This window comes from Helicoverpa zea, chromosome 2 (genome assembly GCF_022581195.2).
Source record: "Helicoverpa zea isolate HzStark_Cry1AcR chromosome 2, ilHelZeax1.1, whole genome shotgun sequence".
Lineage (NCBI taxonomy): Eukaryota > Metazoa > Arthropoda > Insecta > Lepidoptera > Noctuidae > Helicoverpa > Helicoverpa zea.
Genome location: NC_061453.1, coordinates 11,850,340 through 11,874,204, shown reverse-complemented (window position 1 = coordinate 11,874,204; position 23,865 = coordinate 11,850,340). Strand labels below are relative to the sequence as shown.

The following is a 23,865-nucleotide window of genomic DNA, read 5'->3' as shown; positions in this document are numbered from 1 at the left end:
AAATACAAAAAAAAACAGTCTTCACTTCGAATCTTCCTGCTTTTATACTGCTAATTCCCGCTAATTATTAAAAGCCTTTATAAGTATCTTAAGGTCACAAACTGCGTAAGTTAAAACTTCAATACCAATCTGCGTTTAATAATCTTAGCAAATTCGGATTTGTCTCACATAGCTTAATCTCATAGTCACCCTATTAGACAGGGACAGACAGCCTCCGTACTAACTGTTTCACTCGGCTCGTTTTTTGGATTTATATGCGCAGTCCTGTTTACTAATATTATGTCTATGACATGACGTAAACATGACATTGACAGTTTACGCTTTGCTGTCATAGCGCGAGGGGATTTGTGTTTGTATACTTGTCCAAACAGCTTTATTTTTATTATTCTATAATAAAAAACAATTTTAATTTATTCACAGTGTAATATAATAATGTGAACTTACTGAGATCAACGTGATTTATATTCAGTTCTAAAGATGGAGACTACACCGTTGCTGACGAGGCCTAAAAAGAAATCCTTATGGTCAAGGTAAACGTTTTTGTTTTTTCTTTGTTTGGGTTAATAATCACGAATAAATTATGTTATAATCGATTGTTTGTAGGCTTCAATTTTGGAGGTTTCGGAGGAAGAAGTTAAGTTCGCGAGCTATATATCTGGGACAGCTGCCTGATGAAGAATTTCCGCCTAATTATGTCTGTAATCAGGTCAGTGATAATCTAAGCTTCTCTTCCAGATCATAAAAATGCCATTCTTATCGATTCAATGATAACAAGTAATGTTTGTTAAATTATTTGTGGTTAATCAATTAAAATATTATATTATGGCAATTAAGTAATACTAAACAATCGTCTAAACACTATAAGTGATAATAAAGAGGAATAAATAAGCTAAAATAACTATCAATAAAGTCAACAAGGATAACTCACAAAGAAAAAAATATGTAAAACTATTTAATAGAAAACATACACATTAATAGACTAGATAACATAATATATGCTTATACAATGGCAAGTATCAGTATAATATGTATAATGACTGCATTATGCTAAACTATTAATTAGTTTAATCATGCAGGAAATTAATGCACCAACACTACCAACTTACAAATACAGATGTGTTAAGAAAATTCAAACATAAATAAGACATATTAAACATGGAAGCTTATATTTATACCTAATTCAAGATAAATAGTAATTAGTACATATATGAACATAGTCAGAAATGTAGGTCATCTTTAATAATCCTACTTATATTATAAACGTGAAAGTTTGTGAGAATGTATGGATGTTGTTATTAAATCACGCAGAAACGGCTGGACCGATTTTTTGGAAATTTCGTATGTAGATAGGTGATACCCTGGATTAACACATAGGCTATTTTTTATCAACATACCACGCGGGCGAAGCCGCTGGCGGAAGCTAGTATACTATAATAAGTAATGACCCAATTATAATGAAATGATGACCTGAATGATTATACATGTCTCGTAAGGTGACCTTTCACTTAGGCATCAATTTAAATGAACCTATTACTGTTACAATTTTCAAACTGGATTCTTTATGAGAATCTAATTGATATCAATTAAATTTAACGAGATTCCAGTTAGAAAAACTAAGACTAATTAAGAACTTCCTCTTTTAAAAATGCACAGATGACTTCATATCAACCTACCTCAACCTGTCAAATTTCTTCAATTGATTTTCAACCTTATCTCAACAGTGGAAGGTTAATGTTCAATTGAAAAAATTTGACAGATTCGGGTAGGTTGACCTGCTGGCATATTTACTACCACATTATATTTGTGAAAAAAAAAGTGATTAGGTACTTTATATCCCTATAAATAAATCAATCTGCTAAAAACAAAAAAATATTAATTCAGCTTTGCATCTCACTGTATTATAGAAATGATCTGCTCAGATACAATGTATTAGAAAGTTGTCTTTACAGACCAGTGCATCTTAGCAAGGAGGTCATTACAAAACAAAGTAAAAGTTTTATTATTTTTAGTTTTTTTATGTGTTGCCACCTTTCATAAAACGACTTTCAAGTTATAAATAGCTCAAACAGAGTTACTTATTTTCATGTTAATAAGGTCAACATAGTTGCCTATTAATTATGTATAGCAATTATGAACACAGGAACACAGGAATGATTTTGTTAAGTTTTCCTTGTTTGAGTCAATCTGTGGGGCACTTAATTATACACATATTTAAAATTATATTGCTCTGGAGCGTACTAGATAATGCAAAGAAACAATAACCAACATAAAGATGTTTTCTCTCGTCTTGTTAGTATATTTTTGACTCTTGAAACCATATAACTTTATGAAAACACAAATATTTAATTAGTAGAAAACTACATAGTATTTGGGCTGTTATACCCTATAGTCATATATTAGACCCTATTATATAGTATATATTAGACCCTATTATATAGTATATATTAGACCCTATAGTCTAATCTAACGTGTTATAACACAGATCTTCATATGAGCGTATTTTGGCGCTATCTCATCTTTACGTCACTTCATAATTCGCCCGGATCGCCCTTGCATCTATGACCGCCTATTGTACTGCTTTAACCAATCGAAATTGCGCCTCATTTCGTCACTGTACACCCATTGTAGTCTTGTATTTGTAGGCGTGACACACATTCTTATCATCTGATTGCATAGCTTTATATTTTGGGACATGCAGGCTACATTGCTAAATGGGCTCTTATCGTTATGTAAACAGAGAACATTTCGGAGCGCCTGCACCGTACGCAGAAATTATTATTTATAATTTCGGCCGAGCGCGGCGTCAGCCGTCGCCGCATATTTTTTGCACACCATGCGTTCGGAAGAACTTGTGGCGAACGAGGTCCTGGCGTTCCTGCAGTACCAGCTGGACGTCATGGATGAGGTCAGTGTGACCCAGATCTGCACCTCAAACTTCACTGAGGCGGAGATACGCAGCGCCAAGACGCTGCTGTACGAGACGCTGCTTATGGCAGATCGAATGCCGTCCCGCAGGAGGGATGAAAAGGGAGAGAGGAGTCTCCAAGACATGATTAAAGTGCTGAAGGAGACCGACCCAGACGACGTACCAACTTTCGTGGCAAAGGATTTGCGCAAGCTGCCCCTGGTCACGTTTGACCACGTCGACGTCACCAGGCTCCTAAAGGACATCACTAGCATGAGGTCTAGCCTGGTCGAGCTGCAGTTGAAGCTGGAAGCATCGCAATCTACCATAGTGATCTACGCAGTGAAGTAACAGAATTACGAAACACTGTAAGTAGGTCACTCGCGCCTGCCAACAGCGACAACACACGCCACGGACAGGCTAACGCATCGCCGAGCGCCGCGTCAGCAATAGTGCACTCGTCGCCGGTCGCCGTCACTGCAAGCGATGCTAAACTGTGCCCCGCCCCCTCAGCGTCTCCTGTCGTCGGGACGCCGATGAATGTAAGCACGTCGAAGCCTAGACGTGTTTACTCGGCTGCCGTAAAGCAAATTCCCGTTCAACGGCAACCTAAGGCTATTGTGGGAACTCAGAGTTACCCTGAAGTAACCCAAGGAACGGTTCATCCTGAACCAACCAAAGGGAAGGCTGATGCAGATGGTTTCATAAGGGTGGAGAGGAAGAAGAAGAAGCCATCAAGTCGGAATCAATGCGGAACTGCATTGACGGGTCCAAACATGCTGCTGCGCCCCGCTATTCCTACGACGCAGTTGTATGTTTCGCGATTACATCACTCCACGAAGGTCGAGGAGATCGTGGAGTATATTCGAGTGAAGACCAACTGGACTTTGAGAGTCGAGAAGTTAGAGTCGAGTCATAACACGAACTTTAAATCGTTTGTGGTACGTGTGCCGACTCAGCATCTCGACTTGTTTCAAGAACAGTTTTGGCCGAAGGGTGTCGTGTTCCGGCGATTCCGCGGGAGGTTACGCGACACCACGAAGTGTAACACGAGACCGCTTACTCGTGTCAATACGTAGTTCGTAGTTGTTTTTATTTTTGTATGTATTAGTTTATAAGTATTGATATGTCATTTATTTATGTATTGTATTTGCTATGGGCCCTAGTTGCCTGAAATAAAGGAACAAATAAAAACAAATAAAATAAAAATAAAAAAAATTTAATGTACATTGCCCTTCTCGTAGTAAATATCCAAAACATGTAATTCTTTTAAATGTTTGAAATAACGTCGTTGGATCCTTTCCCCAAAAGCCTGCCACTGATTACGTACCACGTTGATACAATTCATATAGTACATACAAACAAACCGCGCAATTTTTTCACAAAATTGATAACAAATAAATTTATCTTTATCTTAAATGTCCGACAGTTAACGCTATTACAAGTGTGCCAATTTTCAAATCAGGTTACGATCTAAATACTATTATAAGTACTTTCACGTAAACTGGGGCAGTAGTTTAGCTGTAAGAAATTGAGATACTTTATCGAAACCCAAAAATTTTAAACTAAGTATAATAGGTGAACTCAGCCCTTGGTATCCTCCATTCACGCCCACTTTTCTTCCAGAAATACAACATCTTGACATTTCTGCCGCTGGTGCTGTTTGAGCAGTTCCGTTTCTTCCTGAACCTGTATTTCCTGGTGATGGCTGTCAGCCAGTTCATCCCAAGCATTCGTATTGGCTACCTCTATACATACTGGGGACCACTGTGCTTTGTGCTCGCTGTCACGCTGTTCAGGGAAGCCGTTGATGATTTTAGAAGATATCGGTAAGTCCTAGCTTTTAGTACCGAGTTTTATATTATATTTTATTGAATAAATATTTTAAGTGACGGTGTCTTCCATGCAAAACATCAATAATGGAACAACAATAGGTATTGTATCGCAAATAGCAGTTACGATAAATTAGGCTTAGGTTCAAGACATCATGTATACGGCTTAGTTGTATAGCTATATATACAAATATTGTGGGAAGACTGCCTAAACATGGTTATTGTTCAGTTAACATATGGATTTGCCCATTAAATTTTACTTAAAAAACTTGGCTGGCGGACAACTGGCAGGAACGTTTCTCCGGAGATCCGATCATGTGTGGTATGGTTGCTGTTCCCGAAAATTCTCGCTCGGGCGGAATATGAGGAAGATACAGTTCTGATAAAAGTGTAGATAACAGACTCGTATCGTATTATCGTACATGCAAACTGTTGCGTGAAATTGAAACCGCGTGTGATGTGTGTTTGTTTAATGAATGAACATCATCATAATAGATTGTTCAGCTTACTCGTTGTTCGCGATAAATTCCGAATATCGGAAAAGGCTAGGCACACGATGATAATCGTGAATTGTTTTCCTATTGTTCGTTGTTAATTCAATTAATAGACATATTTACTAGTAAATGGGATTGATGTCTTATGTAGAGGTGTTGATATAAACTTTATAGTAACTTAATTAGCACTTATATGTATTCGCAACGTATTGAAACACTATAGCGTGTGGCTGTATGTCGCGCAAGTAGTTTGCCGCCCTGTTAGTTAGTTACACGCGCCGCAAGAGGGCGCGTGGAAGGGGACGCGACATCGCGCAGCCGCTCACGCGGACAGTGAGCAAGAAGCGTGTGCCGCGAGTGCGCGTCGGATGCGCCTCGCTTGAGTCTCGTCATGTAGTTGAATACGCTCGCCCCATTGTTTCAACTCAGGGTTTAGTTCATTAGTTAGTTTTGTAACGTTCGTGGTTGTTGTCCAACTGTATAACTGTTTCGTTTCGTGTTTTCTTTGAAATAAACTTAAACTCAAACAGTATCCAGTGGTTTCCATTCGTTAAATAGCCTAGTTTAGTGACGCCCATCGTGTGTAGGGCTCCGCTAGGGCTATAAGTGGCGCCCAACGTGGGGCCCTACACACGATGGGCGTCACTAAACTAGGCTATTTAACGAATGGAAACCACTGGATACTGTTTCTGCTGTTGCTGAGCCGTTAACACGCTTGCTAAAGAAGAATCAGCCGTGGTCATGGGGTTCAGACCAGGCTCGTGCCTTTGAGGAGCTCAAGGTTCGTCTCTCCTCAGCACCGATTCTTATTCAGGCAGATTATAGCAAGCCGTTTGTGTTAAGGACTGATGCTAGCAATTATGCCTTAGGAGCTGTGTTGTTACAGGGCGAAGGTAAAGAAGAACGCCCTATTGAATATGCTAGCCGCCTGCTCAATGCAGCTGAAAGGAATTACAGCACCACCGAGCGTGAGGCTCTTGCTGTGGTGTGGGCCGTCGAACGTTTTAGGGGTTATATTGAAGGTCATGAGGTCATTATAGGTAGCGACCATCAGCCGTTAAAGTGGCTCCTTACCCTAAAGTCGCCTTCAGGTAGGCTCGTTCGCTGGGCTCTTAAGCTTCAGAGCTTTAATATTCAGTTTCAGTATACGCCTGGAAAGGCCAATGTTATTGCTGATACACTCAGTCGACCAACCTGTAAAGAAGAAAATAAAGATCAGTGTGGTGTCTGTTCCATCGTTGTTGACTTACCTGCTCGTAGTCCGGCTGATCTCCATTGCGCGCAACTCGAGGATCTGGAACTCAAGAAAATTGTTAGTGAATTAGAGGACACTTCTGATGCTGATTCTGTAGGTATGAAGCGTTGGTCAGAGAGAGGTTATTTTATGCAGCAAGGCGTATTGTATAGGTATAATCCGGATGTAGATAGTGAAGAGCCGCAACTGGTTGTCCCGGCTTCTCTGCGTCCTGAAATTTTAAAAGAGTGTCATGATTCTGACATTGCTGGTCATCACGGAGTTGATAGAACTTATGCCAAGGTCGCTAAGAGTTTTTATTTCCCAGGCATGCATAGAGCTATAACAGAGTATGTCAAGAGTTGTGCTGCCTGTCAACGTTATAAGTCTTCAAACACGAAACCGTCCGGCTTGTTACAGACTCCTGTTCTCCACCAGAGAGGAGAGGTGTTAGCCGTAGACTTGTTTGGTCCACTTCCTGCGGGAGAAAATGGGGAAAGGTGGATTTTGTTGGTCGAAGACACTGCGACTCGTTGGACCGAGCTTTACGCTCTGAAGGATGCTACTTCCGAGGCGTGTGCTCGTACGTTGATTGAAGAGTATTTCCTCCGTTATGGACTGCCAAGACGCATTGTTTCGGACAATGGCGTTCAGTTCGTTTCTGCTGTAATGCAGCAATGTATGTATGTTTTAGGTATTGGTCAAGAGTTGTTACCATTATACCATCCGTCAGCTAACCCAGCTGAGCGTAAGAATAGAGACTTGAAGTTTCATTTGTCTCGTTTAGTTGAGTCTGACCATTCATCGTGGCCTGAGCATCTTCCCGCGATAAGGTTCGCCATGAATTCGGCAGTTTGTGGTACTACTGGAGTAACCCCCGCATACCTTATGTTCGCTAGGGAACTTCGTTCGCCAGTCGAAATGCACCACGATATTAGGTCCGTGCTCAGTAAGGATAATTTTGTTCCTCAGATTACACCTTATTTGAAAAGGTTTGTGAATTCGTTTATCGCTGTCAGAGAGAGGGTCGAAGCACAACAGGATCGACGTAAGGAATGTGCCGATAAATCCAAAAGACCAGGTGAAGTCTTCGAGGTGGGTGATCAGGTACTATTAAGGTCGCATGTTCTGAGTAACGCAGCGAAAAACATTACTTCTAAGTTCGTTCCTAAGAGAGATGGTCCTTACGTTGTTGTGAAGAGAATTAGCCCTACAGCGTATCTTATAGGTAATTTAGATTCATCTGAGGAAGTTTTAGGCAAGTTTCACATATCAGAACTAACTCGTTTTCATTCTCGGGATATTACGCCTCCTCGTCCCGTAGTGCAGAAACGGCAGAGAGGACGCCCTCGAAAACATGTTTGTCCTGTATGTAGTGTTTCCTTTGTGCGAGTTCATGAGCGGGGACGTTCTCATGATCTCGAGGGGGAGTGTATAGCGTGTGGCTGTATGTCGCGCAAGTAGTTTGCCGCCCTGTTAGTTAGTTACACGCGCCGCAAGAGGGCGCGTGGAAGGGGACGCGACATCGCGCAGCCGCTCACGCGGACAGTGAGCAAGAAGCGTGTGCCGCGAGTGCGCGTCGGATGCGCCTCGCTTGAGTCTCGTCATGTAGTTGAATACGCTCGCCCCATTGTTTCAACTCAGGGTTTAGTTCTTTAGTTAGTTTTGTAACGTTCGTGGTTGTTGTCCAACTGTATAACTGTTTCGTTTCGTGTTTTCTTTGAAATAAACTTAAACTCAAACAGTATCCAGTGGTTTCCATTCGTTAAATAGCCTAGTTTAGTGACGCCCATCGTGTGTAGGGCTCCGCTAGGGCTATAACACCAATTTTTTTGCTAATACTTACAATGCAAATACATCGAGGGCAATTTTGTCAAAATTATTTCTTAATCTTCCCTCCCTGATACATGAAAAAGAACTGGGAACTTGTGTTAAAATTCCTAAATAAACAATGATTTATAACTAGCCGTTCCCTGCGGTTACATCCACATGTTACAGCAATGAAGATGCCACCTACAAATTGGTAAAATGCAGTAACAGCAAATACATTAAATCCTAACTACCCAATCATTTCCAGACGCGACCGCGAAGTGAACCGGCAACGTTACGAGCGTATAGTCTTAGACACCCCCGACACTGAGTACCGGCCGTTCGTGACGGAGCAAGTGGCCTCTTCCGAACTGCGAGTGGGGGACATCGTGATGCTGCACAAGGGACAGAGAGTCCCCGCCGACATGATACTGTTGAGGACCAATGAGACTATGGGCACCGTGTTTATAAGGACCGACCAGCTAGATGGAGAGATCGATTGGAAGTTGAGGTAAGTTCTTTTGTACAATAAAAATGCAATGCATTGTTTTCTCGTAATGGGTCTCGTATACCTACGATATTTAATGTCGCTATGGCGGATGAGTCATACTTGTGTGTGCTCATTACATGCACTTCGTCTTTAACACGCTTATTGTATGCATTACATTTAGATAAACAAGTATCGCTCTCCCACTTCCCTGAGATAAAACATCTCTACTAACTACGTCTATAAATATCCCCGGGAATGCATAATTTTGAAATACCGTCAGTGGATTTTTTTTTTCAAATTCTGGTGAAGTTATTAAGGTGTTATGATCACACAAAGTTTCTTTATCAATGTTTTACACTTCCTACGTAAATGAACAATTCCGACTCGGAAGGTAAACAGTTTTATCAGCACTTATCTACCCAAAACATATTAATATCGTCTTGGAAACAACACTTAAATAACTATAGGTATTCATGTCAGGGCAATAACCTGTAGTTTTATAAAGATAACTCATTTTATTACATTGAGTATCGTACTTTGATTATTACATGAACTTTATGTAAGGGGAATTCCGTCGAACCAATTTTACTCGTAAAACCGCATCACTATATTCCTGCCACTTTATACGCATGTATAAACTATTTTAACTATGTATAATTAGGTATATTACTACAAACATCTATAAAAAGTATTTTAATAATGATATACAAAACCAGACTTCATTGCAAAAAAAAAAAAAAAAAACAATACTTAGTCATATTCATCCTTGACATACCTTACCATCTTTTGTTTTCTAACCAACTCTTAAAACAATACAAGAGCATATAAACATATTTCAAATATTTACCTTCTTCTGTAACTGCTAATTGCTAATAAGAAACACAACTTTAGATAATATTGAATTGTACATCAGCTGACGGAAAATCGTTTAAGTATACATTAATAGTGCTCTTATCGGTCTCGTGTCATTGCCATTACTCACACTTCCTCGCTACTCTATAGCTGAAGATAAAAATGTTGACAAACATGACCGTCAATTAGTTTTAATATAGGGATATTAATACTTACAGAGAAGCTACATACTTCCTATTTTTGTTTGCTTTTGTGTGTCTAGTACGTATGTTAAGAAAAAGTTACGATTTTGAAATGGATAGTTTAACAAGATTTTATTTACAGAAATCAGCAACCTACGTATATTTGTAATATGTATTTAAATTATCACCTCACTTCAAATTGGATAGCCCTGCGAAAGAAATCCGTTTAGTAGACTAAACTGTCGCGTAATCTGAGTCCACAACAAAAAAGTGAAATTCCATTATTAATGTTACATATGTGGATCATTTCAAGCAAAAACCACTTTTAACTTCATAACCTCAAGACACTTTTCCGTCACAGAATACCGCTACCATCAACACAGAAGTTGCCTACAGACGCACATCTCTTAGACATTAACGCTCAGATCTTCGCGGAGAAACCGGAGAAGGACATACATTCCTTCATCGGTACTTGCACGAGGTTAGATGAAGAAACTAGTGATTCTTTGCATATTGAGAATACGTTGTGGAGCGGATGTGTCGTCGCTTCGGGACAGGCTACTGGACTTATTATTTATACTGGTAAGAATTTCAATTCGGTACTTTTTTGTGTGGTAGATAGAGAGAACATTAAGAGGAAGAAATCCATATTTTTTTAAACTATGATAAAAAAAACTTACACCTATTTGCAGTAGCTTCCAAAACATGTCAGAAATAAATCTAAAATTGCAGGTTCATAGCTTGAATAGGTTTTTAAACGTAAAGACGTTTGGTGGCTTGATTATCTGCCCACTGCCAACAAAGAGTTAAGCTCGCCTTTGTACATAAACTCTCTGTTTCCGTATGTTAAAATATATTTGACAATGTATACAGTTAAGAATAACGATTATATTCAGCTTACATTTCTCAATAAAAGGGTCTTCTTAACTTAGAAATCAAAACAAGTAACCGTTGTCTTCCAGGTAGTGAAACTCGCAGTGTAATGAACAACGCGACCCCCCGTTCCAAAGTGGGTCGACTAGACTTACAAGTGAACGACCTGACGAAGCTACTCTTCGTGGCTACTATAGTCATATCGATGCTGCTCATCACGCTCAAAGGGTTCGCTGGACCCTGGTACGGGTTCCTCTTCAGATTTGTGCTGCTCTTCTCTTATATTATTCCTATTAGGTAAGTTGGCATATCTATAATCTGAAATCTGCTTGAGAAGTTATTTAATTAAGTTAATTAGCGACTGTAAACTGACCGTAGCAGTTTTTTTTAGAAAATAAATAATCTCGTTATTACTTTCCTTCAACAAGCCAGTTACTGCAAAACTGAATTTTGGATATTAGGTTCATTCAGAGTTTTGATCTGACAACCTTTATCAACTAACAAAGATCCAAAAATGACTGCTTCCTACTTAGTATTTTCTCGTGCAAAACAAACCCAATATACATATTTTCAAAATTCTACCGGAAATGAAAAATATGTTTTATTCCTACTAAGTTATACTACTACTACTTATATAACATCGTAAACAATTTTCCTTCCAGTCTGCGAGTAAACTTGGACATGGGCAAAGCCTTCTACTCGTGGACTATCCAACGCGACAAGAAGATTGAAGGCACAGTGATGCGCTCCACCACCATACCTGAGGAGTTGGGCCGCATTCAGTACGTGCTAGCTGACAAGACCGGAACGCTCACCAAGAATGAAATGGTCTTCCAGAAACTGCATCTTGGCAATGCGCTCTTCGATAAAAATAATTTTTATGAGGTAATTAAAAATTAGATTTTGTTCTTCATTTTAAATGTTTTCGTTTTGCGAGGCTGAAGGCTGAAGGCTGGCAGGTGAAGGAAGGCAGGCTGAAGGGAAATTCTCTTTTTAAGTGAGAATGAAAAAAATAATAATAAAGCGTTTTTTTTTATATGTTTGACAGACACTAAAACTAAGCACTAAAATGTATTGCAAAAATTATAATTTATAAAGTTCAAAGACATAAAAACAGAATATTTCTAGACTATTTAGAAACTGTCCCGGACTCCACTAAAGCAGATTGAAGTTCTAAACAACTGATGGAATATTGATATTTAAATATTTTTTCTCCTCCCACTTACTGTATCCCGCAGAAACTAAATTGGTTATTTAAAATATTCTTCTCTGGACTCCACATTCGAAAGTCTAACACTCAGAGACATTTAATGATTACTTGAGTCACTCCTTAGTGACGGAATGTCATACAAATCCTTCACTAAGGAATGGCTTAAGTAACCATTAAATGTCTCTGAGTGGGGAGGTAAGTTAACTATACACCCTATTACCAGCTCAAAATACTCATTTTCCTTTCCAGGTGGAAGCTCTCCTAACGCAATACGTGACAAACGACGCGCCATCGCTGCCCACGTCACCGACAGCCTCCATGGTGGAAGGCTTAGCTGCTTCTCCCAAACAAGTGTGGCAAGCCGTGCTGGCTCTCGCGCTGTGTCATAACGTCACGCCCGTGTATGACGTCGCCACTGACACGCAGGCTGATGAGGCTCAGTCTGGTAATATTAGTTATATAATTAATATATTACTTCTTCCCATCCGTGTTTTTATCCCGCGTCCTGACAACTTCCCAAACAGGGGAAAAAATTGGTTGTCTGTAAAGTCGATTTACGGACGACATGACAGTAGTATATGAGCCGACCACTCGGGCCGATCATGCCTCTCTCTCGTTCGTGCCGCGCTCTCGCTTGCGGAACGGGACATCGAGCGTGACGGGACAATGACGTCAACTTTTTCGTGTATGCAGCCCGTAATATCGAGTTATTAGACGTTGTCACGTCAAAAAGTAGCCTACATTTAATTATGATAACTACTCTACGTGACAAACGACGCGCCATCGCTGCCCACGTCCCCGACAGCATCCATGGTGGAAGGTTTAGCTGCTTCTCCCAAACAAGTGTGGCAAGCCGTGCTGGCTCTCGCGCTGTGTCATAACGTCACGTCCGTGTATGACGTCGCCACTGACACGCAGGCTGATGAGACTCAGTCGGGTAATAGCAGTCATATAGTTCTTGAATAATAAGATAACTGATTAAAACAGTCTATAGAACGAATGATTAATAGAACAAAGGTCATTAACTTCTGTCTTACTCTCCCTCCCGAACTAACACAAGTTGAAGAGTTAGGACCTTATGTACTAAGAATGTGACCGAAAGAGACAATTCCTTACTTATGTAGAAGCTTCGCAATTGTTAAAAGTTTTCTTTTATCTTCCATTGTGTTTTATGCCTCTTATATGTCCAAAATCTGCTTTTTCTATAGGAAAATGTTACTTGTGTACAACGATTTCGTATAATATTGCCATTTTGGTAATTGTGACAGATATGGGCAGCTCAGTGATGTCAGAGAGCTGCGGCGGCGCGGTGCCTCAGCAACAGCTGTGCGACTACCAGGCCTCCAGCCCTGATGAGGTGGCCTTAGTCAAATGGACTGATATGGTGAGTATATTTACACAGAAACTCGTTCTATGTGTCTACACTCATTTTTATCTTATTCCCCCAAAACATTCAGGGAAAATGCAGCTTAGCTTGGAAGTCTGAAATTAGAACAGCAATATATTATTTTTTAAACTATCTATATATATAAAAATGAATTGCTGTTCGTTAGTCTCGCTAAAACTCGAGAACGGCTGGGCCGATTGAGCTGATTTTAGTTTTAAAATGTTTGTCGTAGTCCAGGGTAGGTCTAAACGGTGAGCAAATAAGGAAAAAAAATTGCGAGTAAGATTCCCGGGACGGGATTGATTAGACAAAAACCAACTTACGGAATGCCGCAGAACCACAAAAGTAAAGTACTAGGACAGCATAATTCACCTTAGTAAAGTATACCAATAACGAAATTTCGATGCAACTACTCACCATGTACCAGGGTAGCATAACTTATATGAGTATACCAATACTAAGTGTAGGTAGACGCTACTGCTCACCATGTACCAGAGCGGCAAAAAATCCACCGGGCGCGGGTAATACCGCGGGGAACGGCTAGTCCCTAAATATACACATACATATGTGCATTTACATGTATATATCACTATGAATTATATATTTTCGATCCTTCTTCCTAGGTATCCTATATTAACAAAACATGACTTTAAATGATATTTTATCTTAGATGGGCGTATCTCTTTACCGTCGTGACCTACACAACATATCGCTGAAGCTTCGAGCTGCTAACGAGATTATCCAGTACACCATACTGCAGATATTTCCTTTCACCAGCGAGAGTAAAATGATGGGCATCATTGTACAGGTAACAACACATTTAATCACATTTTAAAAGGCAGACAGTATTCCTACCATAGAGTACAAAATAACTAGCGGAGATGTCATAATGTAAAATGCGGGTGTTCGAACGTTACGCCTTCTTTGGAACTCGCCCATTTTTTTTAAACCATTCTTTCAGCCAGTCTTTCCAGTGCTTTGGTAGGTGTCTCAAGGAAGCTTGCGTCTCGAGTCGGTAGTTCACTAGTAACTGATCTTTTTGATCACGCCCACCGTACATAGTTGACATATAAGAAGGCGCCTGATCTTTTCTTCATCAGAAAATCCCACAAAATACTGAATTTTGGCTTAACATCTGCCTAATAAAAATATATATATATCAATGTCTGTTAGCATATAACAAACATGGTCATGGGAAAAAGTATGTGTTTGACTATATATATTTTTTGTAGGAAGAAAACACCGGCAAGATTACCTACTACGTGAAAGGAGCGGACGTAGCGCTATCCAAACTGATAGATTCTCAATGGCTCAATACCGAATGTAAGAAGTTGGCCGCCGACGGGCTCAGGACGCTCGTCATGGCTAAGAGGAATCTCACTAAGGAAGAATATTTGCAGTTTGAGGTAAAATAATAAATATTTAATAATTATTATCCCGATACTGTATGTAAAGGCACGATACCTTTTTCTTAACCTGACGTTGCGGCACAATTGCACACCCTTATTATATTTTCGTGTGAAAATAACGATCTTTCACAAGTTCGAAATTCTATAATAATATGTAATAGCACATTTTATATTCTAAATATTTTTTTGTAATTTTCTCTTTCTTTGAAAAAACTATCTTCTTTACCGAAGTTACGGTCGATAAAAAGCGCCATAAAATCTCTTGAGCTATATTACAGAATGTTTAAATACATTTATTTATATTTAATACTTGGCAACACTACTAATTTATCTCAACCTGGCAACACTGCCAACAGGGCGAGTACAAGGAGGCGTGTTTAAGCGCGAACCGCAACGAGCGTACTCCCGCGGTACTGGCCAAGATACAACGAGGCTTGACTCTGCTAGCTGTCACCGGCGTCGAAGATAGACTGGCTGACGATGTGCCTAGGACTTTGGCTATGTTACGGACGGCTGGGATTAAGGTAAGAGTACATATATAATTATTTTTATTAATTACTACTTCTTTCCCGCGGTTTCACCTCAAAAAAATATTTTAGTGTTTTCAGTTCTTTCAGCCTCATATTCATATTACATTCCCAACACAGGATTTTTTCCACTTTTAAGTTATAGCTTTTTACCTACTTGCAATATTTTTTTTTTTGAAACGGTTTGATGTTCCTGATAACTGACTCCACTCTCAATACATATACATTTTCTTTTTCGTTATCTCGGTTCTTGACGTGATGACAGTTGCTTTTGAATAACGGTCTCCAATTGGTCAACGAACCTGCACGTATTGTGCGTACGTGCTCGAACGTACGCTCTTACGAAAGCTATCAGCGTGCACCCTGCACGCTACAATAACCCGCGCTCAAATGCTCCGCTGTTCCGAATTTGCGCCCTAAGAAGCGGTGACGAGGCGCTTCATGTCATCGCGACCATTGGGTCTCGACTACATTCAGAGCGTTCGCGCATGAACAGGTCACACGATCTTCTCAGCTTCTTAACATCAAGTCGTCATTACGGCGACTGCTTCGACAGTTAAAGGTTATTATTATTCAAAATGCCTTATCAACTTCGAAATGAATATATTTTGTCAAATTTCCACCACGTACAGATCTGGATGCTAACCGGCGACAAGCTAGAGACAGCGCTGTGCATCGCTCGCTCGCTACAACTAGGGGGCGGCACACACTGGCACACGGCGCGGTCGTGCAGCTCGCGCCGCGACGCGCACGCGCTGCTCAGCGCGCTCAGCAGCGCCGGCGACGACATGGACCTCATCATAGAGGGGGAGACGCTGGAGGTGGGTGTCTACAGCTTACAGTTCAGGTTCAAGGAGCAAATCAAAATCGACGGGGCTCTGGCGACCGACTGAAGGCAGTGTAATATCGGAGATGGGCAACAGCATCTCCGAAGCTAAAAATATTCCACACTGCCCTCACCAATACGCATTCCCAGCGCGGTGAGTATAGCCATATCTCCCCAGCGCGCGAGTGACAGCAGTTCAGCATTGGGCGATTTTAGGCTGTGCCGACGAAAATGACGAGGTCGCTTCGCTATGTGCAGCAGTGTTTTGTTTACATTGTCTATCGTCACGTGTCATATAGCAAAACTTCAGAAACCGCCATTGCATTGCGTGTCCTCTGAAGCTAGGTGGCGATATTGGACTGACCCCTCCATCCATGGTGCCTGGTAACACGAGACGACGGTCAAACTAAAAAAACTTTTTTGCAATTTTGCTTTGAGGAATGCTCTTTGAAATCACATGTTTCAACTTTACCTCTTTAAATTCTAAGGTTGCAGTTACTCTTACGAACAATCACGTAACCCTATACCATGTTTTCCCTAAGCTGTTCTTCAGCGAACCTTCGTAGACACGAGTATCTTTTCCACCAGCATCATCATCATCCTCCGAGCCTTTTCCCAATCATGTTGGGGTCGGCTTCCAGTCTAACCGGATTCAGCTGAGTACCAGTGCTTTACAAGAAGCGACTGCCTATCTGACCTCCTCAACCCAGTTACCCGGGCAACCCGATACCCCTTGGTTAGAATGGTGTCAGACTTACTGGCTTCTGACTACCCGTAACGACTGCCTTGACTTACAGTTTAACGTGCCATCCGAAACAGTCCATGGTGTCTAAGATATACTTAGAAAGTACATACAAACTTAGAAAAGTTGCATTATCTTTTCCACCAGCACATTTACGTAAATAAATGCTTCCTACAAGACTCATCCCTCCACAGGTATGCCTACAGTCCTACGAAGAAGAATTTGTAGAAGTTCTATGCAGATGCAGCGGCGTGGTCGTGGCCCGTTGTTCGCCTACACAGAAGGCTCGCGTGGCCCGGTTACTGAGAGCTCGTAAACACGTGGTGGCGGCCGTGGGAGATGGCGGGAACGATGTCGCTATGATACAGGAAGCTGATATCGGTAAGAAAATTATGTACTACTCGGCTGTGTTCTTCCTTATGTATCTAGTATTCCTATGTATGTACCCTTATGTATCCCATTCCATAGTTCGTTATCTACTCCGTTATGTCCTACCCCTCTGTACTTCATATATACACTCCCATAAGTATGTAGTTCTTTATGTACTCCGTTGTGTACTACCCATCTGTACTTCATTATACACTCCCTTATGTTCTTCCTTGTGTGCTCCGTTATGTACTTAATTATACACTCCCATATGTAGTTCCTTATGTACTCCGTTATATACTACCCCTGTGTTCTTAATTATACACTCCCATGTGTTCTTCGTTATGTACTCACTTATGTGCACGAGAGCGCTGATGGTCGCAGACGCGTATAACTTCGCAGAGTCGCGAATCATACATACGCGGATATCTGCTCAAGACAGTCTCAAAAGCGTATACGTATTGTTCATGGTGGCCTTCGTCTATGGCAGGTGTGGGCATAGAAGGCGCGGAAGGTCGGGCGGCTTCCCTAGCCGGAGACGTGAGCATCCGTCAGTTCGCGTACCTGGCGCGGCTGCTGCTGGTGCACGGCCGGCGCTCGGCCATGCGCTCCGCCGCGCTGTCGCTCTTCATAGTGCATCGAGGACTCATCGTGTCTACTATGCAGGTAATGTGTAGCGATGTGTGACGTCACATCCGTCAGTTAGATTTGCGATATAGAAACACTTGAACTAAACAAACTCCCATACCAGAACCCCCAATGCAGTCCACTAGGCACGAATACAGGCGACGAGAAAGCACTCTCAGAGGGACCTGTCGACATGATTGTCGTTAAGGTTTTTATCAGATTCTAGTCCCAAAGACGTCTCAATAAAAGTAAAAAAATAAATAGAACATTCATATCTGTTCTTCAATTTCATGGTGAAAGCCGATGCCGAAAGCTCCAAGATATTGTTTATTTTTGCTTTAGACCTTTCATTCACAACTGTTAACCACCTCGAATCTGATGATGTCATCCGAATTCGTCTAGCATTTCTTGGTGCTAAAACAGTAACATTTACTTTCAGGCGGTCTTCTCAGTGGTGTTCTACTTCTCGTCCGTGTCTCTCTACCCTGGATTCCTGATGGTCGGCTATGGAACTGTGTTCACTATGCTACCCGTATTCTCTTTGGTAAGTTTATACCATATTTATTTAATAGCAGGATAAATCCTACTATTTATTTTCGAATTAACTACCACTTAGTTAAGGTGAAAGTTGGGTGTTTTGGGGGCTGTTTTATATACATATTTTGACGGTCAGAAACTGCTATTTTGCAGAAAAGTTTAAGTAAATTTTGTGTTTTATTTTAATAACTTAAGATAAGTGTGATTCAAAACGTAAGTTAAGTGTATGTGTTAGCTATATATTTAGCTATTCAAAATATTTCCATTGCATTCTCAGGTTCTCGACAAAGATATACCAAGTTCGACTGCATTACGCCACCCGCAACTGTACAAGCAATTATCAAAAGGAAGGCAGCTATCATACAAGTCATTCTACATATGGACCGATATTTCTATATATCAAGGTAAACATAGTGTATTTTTTTCATCTTATTAGGAAAAAGAAATAAAGTTTTTTTGTTAGCATCCTGTGACTGATGAAGACAACGTTTGAAAACACTTAATATATACACGTACAGTGCTTCAAATTGTAGAAAGCCCATATTTATTGAATGCTATATTGATCATACTTTTTCCTCTGTATTTAAAATCGAATTCCCCCAATTTATACATAATAAAATTGTAATGTTTTTCATCTTCGTCGAACATAATTTCTCCCTCCACAACACACTCCAATCACCACACATATTTCTACATTTCAGGAGCAGTAATAATGTACGGCGCCCTCGTCCTCTTCGAAGACCAGCTCATCCACATCGTAGAGATCAGCTACACGGCGTTGATCCTCACAGAACTGATAATGGTAGCTCTGACCGTGGTCACGTGGCACTGGCTGATGATCGGCGCCGAGCTCGTCAGCCTGCTCATGTATATAGCCACGCTGCTTATATTTACCACGTATTTTGGTAAGTTTTGAAATGTGCCTAACCTTTTTCCAACTAAATTGATGCAAGCGAGTACCAGCCTTTCTTACCTCCTGAACCCAGTTACCCGGACGACCCGGTACCCCCTGTTAAGACTGGTTTTTCGATATGGCTTCTGACTGCCCACAAAGACTCTCAAGGATGTTCAAATGACAACCGAAACCCACCAATTTAAACTACCTTCATAAACACGGAGGAACTCGTCTTGACAAGATGAACGATTACGCTAAGCATTGTAACCTTACGATCAATCTATCCTTAAATACTCATTAATCGATACTTAGCCCTCAAACTTATAGAACCAATTATTCTTATTCCTTAGACGGTGACTTCATTCGACACTGGGAGTTCTGGTGGAAAGTAATAGTAATAACATTAATCTCCTGCCTCCCTCTATACATCGTCAAACACATGCATCGCAAGTGGAGCGACCGCCAGTACAAAAATATAAGAAAATGATCTTTATTTGTAAATAATTTAGGTTCATATTTCAATGTGATTCACTCTTACTTTAAGGTCTTGTTGCACATTGTATGAGTTTTATAATGTTAGGTTGGATTCGTTTTTAGACCGCATGGGTTAACAAAAACTGTAGTGAAGTAACTCGAACTGGGCTCGAAATAGATGTAAGAAAACCTACTAGATACATTTAAAAATATCGATAGAGATATCGCCTTGTCGATAAGTTTTTTGGACATCACTAGATCTGTATACAAAAATTATAAAATAAATGTAAAGAAACGGTTTTTTACTGTTATAGTATAGTGTGATTAAACCTTACTCAACTTTAGCTTTACTATTTTATACTCTCGATGTCTATTATTTGCCCCATGCGGTCTAACAAAGGTCGATAAATGGTAGTATTTTGTTATGCTATAGGAATTCAGATATACTCTAATATTGCAGAGATTCTCTCTTGTTACCGTGATAAAGCAAGACTTTAGTCTGTAGAAATCAAAAATGTCCTACATGATCGCGAAATACGTCCGAACTGAAAAACAACTTTTTAGAAGTCGGTTAAAAAACGGACGTTTAGGTTGTCGATGGAATAGCCGCAAAGATGCGGTCCCGACATGCGATTGCCCATCGAACGACAATGCCTTTTGAATTTAATCATAGATATTGACGATTATGGTATCTATTATGAGCCATAGACTATAACAGCCAGTAAAGAACTTTTTAACAGTGATCGGAACATGAAACAATGTAAATAAGCGTTATTGTGTACCATTTTTGATATCCACCGACAAGTGTAGATAGATAGGACGAATTAAAAGTATTGGTTATTAATTATTATTACCTATTTACAGTTATTAGATCACAAGTATATTCTATGTATAATCATTTTATGTATTACTATTATTTAAGAGAAATCAGATTGAATGAATTTTGCAGATGAAGAGTATCATCATAATTTTTTCGACATTTTAAGATTTATTTTCTGTTTTTTTGAGGATGTATGGGAGAACTATTTTACTAAAAATATCACAGATATATTTTAATTGTTTTTAGATATTATTTGATCTTGTGTACGATTCGTGGGACCATTTCTCATATTTTCTCTCCCAATCTAAAATTTCGATATTTCTCAAAAAAATTATGAAAAGTTACCTGCAAGATTCATATTCGATTTGTGATAGGATAACATAGTAGCAATTTAATCCAGGGCTGTGTAAACACAAATATAGATCTAACAGAGTAACTATAACATTCTAGATTGTTCTAGATTTATCTAGAAAGTTACAGTTGCTTTCGAGTTCTGAATCTGTGCCGCATTATGTCTTCAATAAGTGTAACAAGATGAACGGAACGTAAATTTTCTTTACTGCTTAGTGGGCGGAGACGAGACGTATGAAAGAGTTCTATTGGTTGTTAAAAAACTTCTCCACTCCGCTTTGTTAGAGTCAGAGCCTTAGAGAAGAAAAAAATGGCGAAACCTCGTTTGACATTGAGGATTAACCACGGGGCGCCTCTAGCAAATCAATGATAGTATAAAATGTAATATTTGGGTAATAAAAATTCATCATCATCATAGGGCCAGGCACGGGGTGAGGATGGATTGAAAGCTGATAATGCTGTATAATGTGGCACAGATGTTAGTCAATAGTAGACACATCCAAATAGAAAACATTCATCATCCAAACACAACACATCCAAATACAACCCACCAGAACAATGTCATCGGCGAAAAGCATACACCAGGGTGCCTCCTCCCGTATATCTGCCGTAAGCGCGTCCATTACAAGCAGGAAGAGATACGGGCTGAGGGCCGACCCCTGATGTAAGCCAACACCTACACTGAAGCTGGCGGTAGTGCCCGCTGCGGACCGGGAAAACATTTTACAATATGGGTCATAAATGTAGAGAAAAACATTTATTGTTCCGTCTCCTCGTTTAATTCAATTAAAGTTTTAGATAATTTTGTTATTTTTTTTTTCTGTGAGTTTATTTTAATAATTTATTTTTGTTACGTGTTTATTCCCGGATGTTTTGTCAGTAATACCTGTGATTCGTTTATTTATATTTAGCTGTGTAAGCGCAATTATTCCATAGCTTAATTTGACGTGTACTTGCGAGCATATTGTCTTGGGCCATATTTACAATTTATTTGTACTAGAAAATCATAAAAATTGGATTTCTTCCATATTGACCTCGAAAATGCTTCTACTTCGTTTCGAAAAAAAGTCGTTCTTTTTCAGTATTAGAAACGTTTTCAAGGCTTAAAGAGGAAATAAGAAATAAGGAGATATATGGAGAGGGATATAATTTTAACAGGAAATTAGGGTGAGTTGCACCATACATTGCACATATACAATGATAACAAACTTTAAACCGTGCCGTGAAATGCTGGCTTATTCGCTAACTTTCGAATTCTCAGATGTCAACTGACCTCAGTTGTCATCGGAACTTTGATGTCAACCTATAAGTTCAAAACATTGGTATTCTGTATCGCATGAAGTGGATATCGGTGGATATCGTTACACGGTTGCTGACGCCAAAACTACGATGACAACTTGACAACTCTATTTTTTTATCGACTATTATACTGCTAAGTAGGAAATACCCTATTAGCATTACATTACTACGTTTGAGAGAACGCTTTATTTTCAGCGTGTTATATGTTTAAAAACAATCTGTGGCGGTAAAATTCAGTATTTGCTTTCTATTGTGTGTGAACTTGGTGTCTAAAATTCCGTGTGGTTGAACAATATTTTAACTGAGAATATTGTGAGTATTGTAGTTATTATAAATTTTACAACGTAAACAATATTTTGATACGTAGATTCCTATGTTTTGCATGCAAAACAAAAATTGGTACACTACAGGAAGGTAACTTTACGTACTTGAGTAGGTCGTCCCATACATTGAGAGCATCGGTTACCTCACTTACTAAATGAAGGTTAAGACATGCTGCAAATTATGTAATATTGGTATTTATTTAACTTTTTACGTTATAAATTCTTACTTTTAGCTCAATTGCAACAGCAGTGTTTTGTTGAGCACGTTGCAGAAACGGACGTAACTCTGCCGAAACTCGCTGAAACCTTGATTTGTTGATACGGAAATTTGCCATTAATTCCTTCTCCCGTAAATCCAGAGAATTATTGCAATCTCGCATACGACGTTTCTGGATTCTGGATAAACTTCGTTTTGTCTCTTATTCCACAAATGCCAGCAAAAATACACGCGAAATTTTTATTCCACACAAAGAAAGATAAAACAAATTAAAATAATACAAATAAAAATAACACTATCAAAAAATAAAGGAAACGACTCAGGGTTTGTATTTCTATTGGAATCGCAAAATTAGAGAAATCTAATATGTCTGATGCAACAATATAGTATAGACATCCCAGTGATGAGGCATAAAACACTGCTATTTGTAGTGTATTTCAAAAAATGACATTGGCTATCAATTTGATGTCCACTGGGCTTACGGAATCGCAATATAACGTTTATCGATACAGAAACCGCTGTCAAAATGAGTCATGGTGGATATCAGCCTGTGTCGATGCTGATGACGTCATCTCATTTGGTAACTGGCGTTAGCGAATAAGAAAATAGCTGTTTGACAATTTACTGATGTACACTTTACCAATTGATGATATCTGCGAGCTGTCAGTGGAGTTAGCGAATAAGGCTAATGGTCTCGCATTGGTCAAATCGGCGATTTGGCAACTGAAATGGTTCGGTTATCGTTATCGGTAAATGGTGTAACTCACTGTAATAGCTTTTTCACGTGACATTTCTACAGCAGATAATTTGTAAAAATGGACCAAAATATCTTCGTTTGACCATGTTTTTTCTTCATACACTTTCGAACAAGGTACAAATTGCGTTAAATGTGATATATGTATAATATTTATTGATTAAAAGTATACTTGTATTAAAGAGATAGGTAAAGTTAAGAGTTGGTGCGTACGGTATTTAATCATTTAAATAATGTTCTGAAAAATAAATATTTTATATGACATCAATGTATTTTATTTTCATTCCCTCAGGGATATCCTTTTTTATACAAAGTATAAGTTTGTATAGAAGAGCGCGGAGGACTTGATTTTTCCGCCCAATGATATTGAATAAATAACTTCCTTTTATTTATACTGTCTTAATATAAAATGTTCTAATGTATGATAACT

The 23,865-nt window shown here is 39.5% G+C and overlaps 1 protein-coding gene across 2 annotated transcripts; it reads left to right on the top strand.

The window, feature by feature from the left end:
- Window positions 1–340: 340 nt before the first annotated feature.
- Window positions 341–23,699, top strand: LOC124638451 (probable phospholipid-transporting ATPase IIB). Of its 2 annotated transcripts, XM_047175430.1 has the most exons (21): window positions 341–530; window positions 604–706; window positions 4,532–4,734; window positions 8,543–8,785; window positions 10,160–10,380; window positions 10,761–10,968; window positions 11,334–11,556; window positions 12,131–12,326; window positions 13,150–13,265; window positions 13,939–14,076; window positions 14,501–14,674; window positions 15,034–15,201; window positions 15,837–16,025; window positions 16,967–17,153; window positions 17,629–17,804; window positions 18,205–18,309; window positions 18,580–18,706; window positions 19,004–19,207; window positions 19,548–21,354; window positions 21,563–22,068; window positions 23,369–23,699. In XM_047175430.1, exons 1-19 carry the CDS (start codon window positions 478–480, stop codon window positions 19,682–19,684), a joined length of 3,171 nt encoding a protein of 1,056 aa, XP_047031386.1. In that variant the 5' UTR covers window positions 341–477; the 3' UTR covers window positions 19,685–21,354; window positions 21,563–22,068; window positions 23,369–23,699. The 2 variants fall into 2 exon arrangements, with proteins under 2 accessions (XP_047031386.1, XP_047031379.1); XM_047175423.1 differs by having other exon boundaries at window positions 19,548–22,068.
- The last annotated feature ends 166 nt before the right edge of the window (window positions 23,700–23,865 follow it).

Coding starts and splice junctions, on each gene's coding strand:
- LOC124638451 (XM_047175430.1), top strand. CDS start 478: ATGGAGACTACACCGTTGCTGACGAGGCCTAAAAAGAAATCCTTATGG. Junction 16,026..16,966: donor TAGAGGGGGAGACGCTGGAG/GTGGGTGTCTAC, acceptor ATCCCTCCACAG/GTATGCCTACAGTCCTACGA. Junction 18,310..18,579: donor TGCTACCCGTATTCTCTTTG/GTAAGTTTATAC, acceptor TTGCATTCTCAG/GTTCTCGACAAAGATATACC.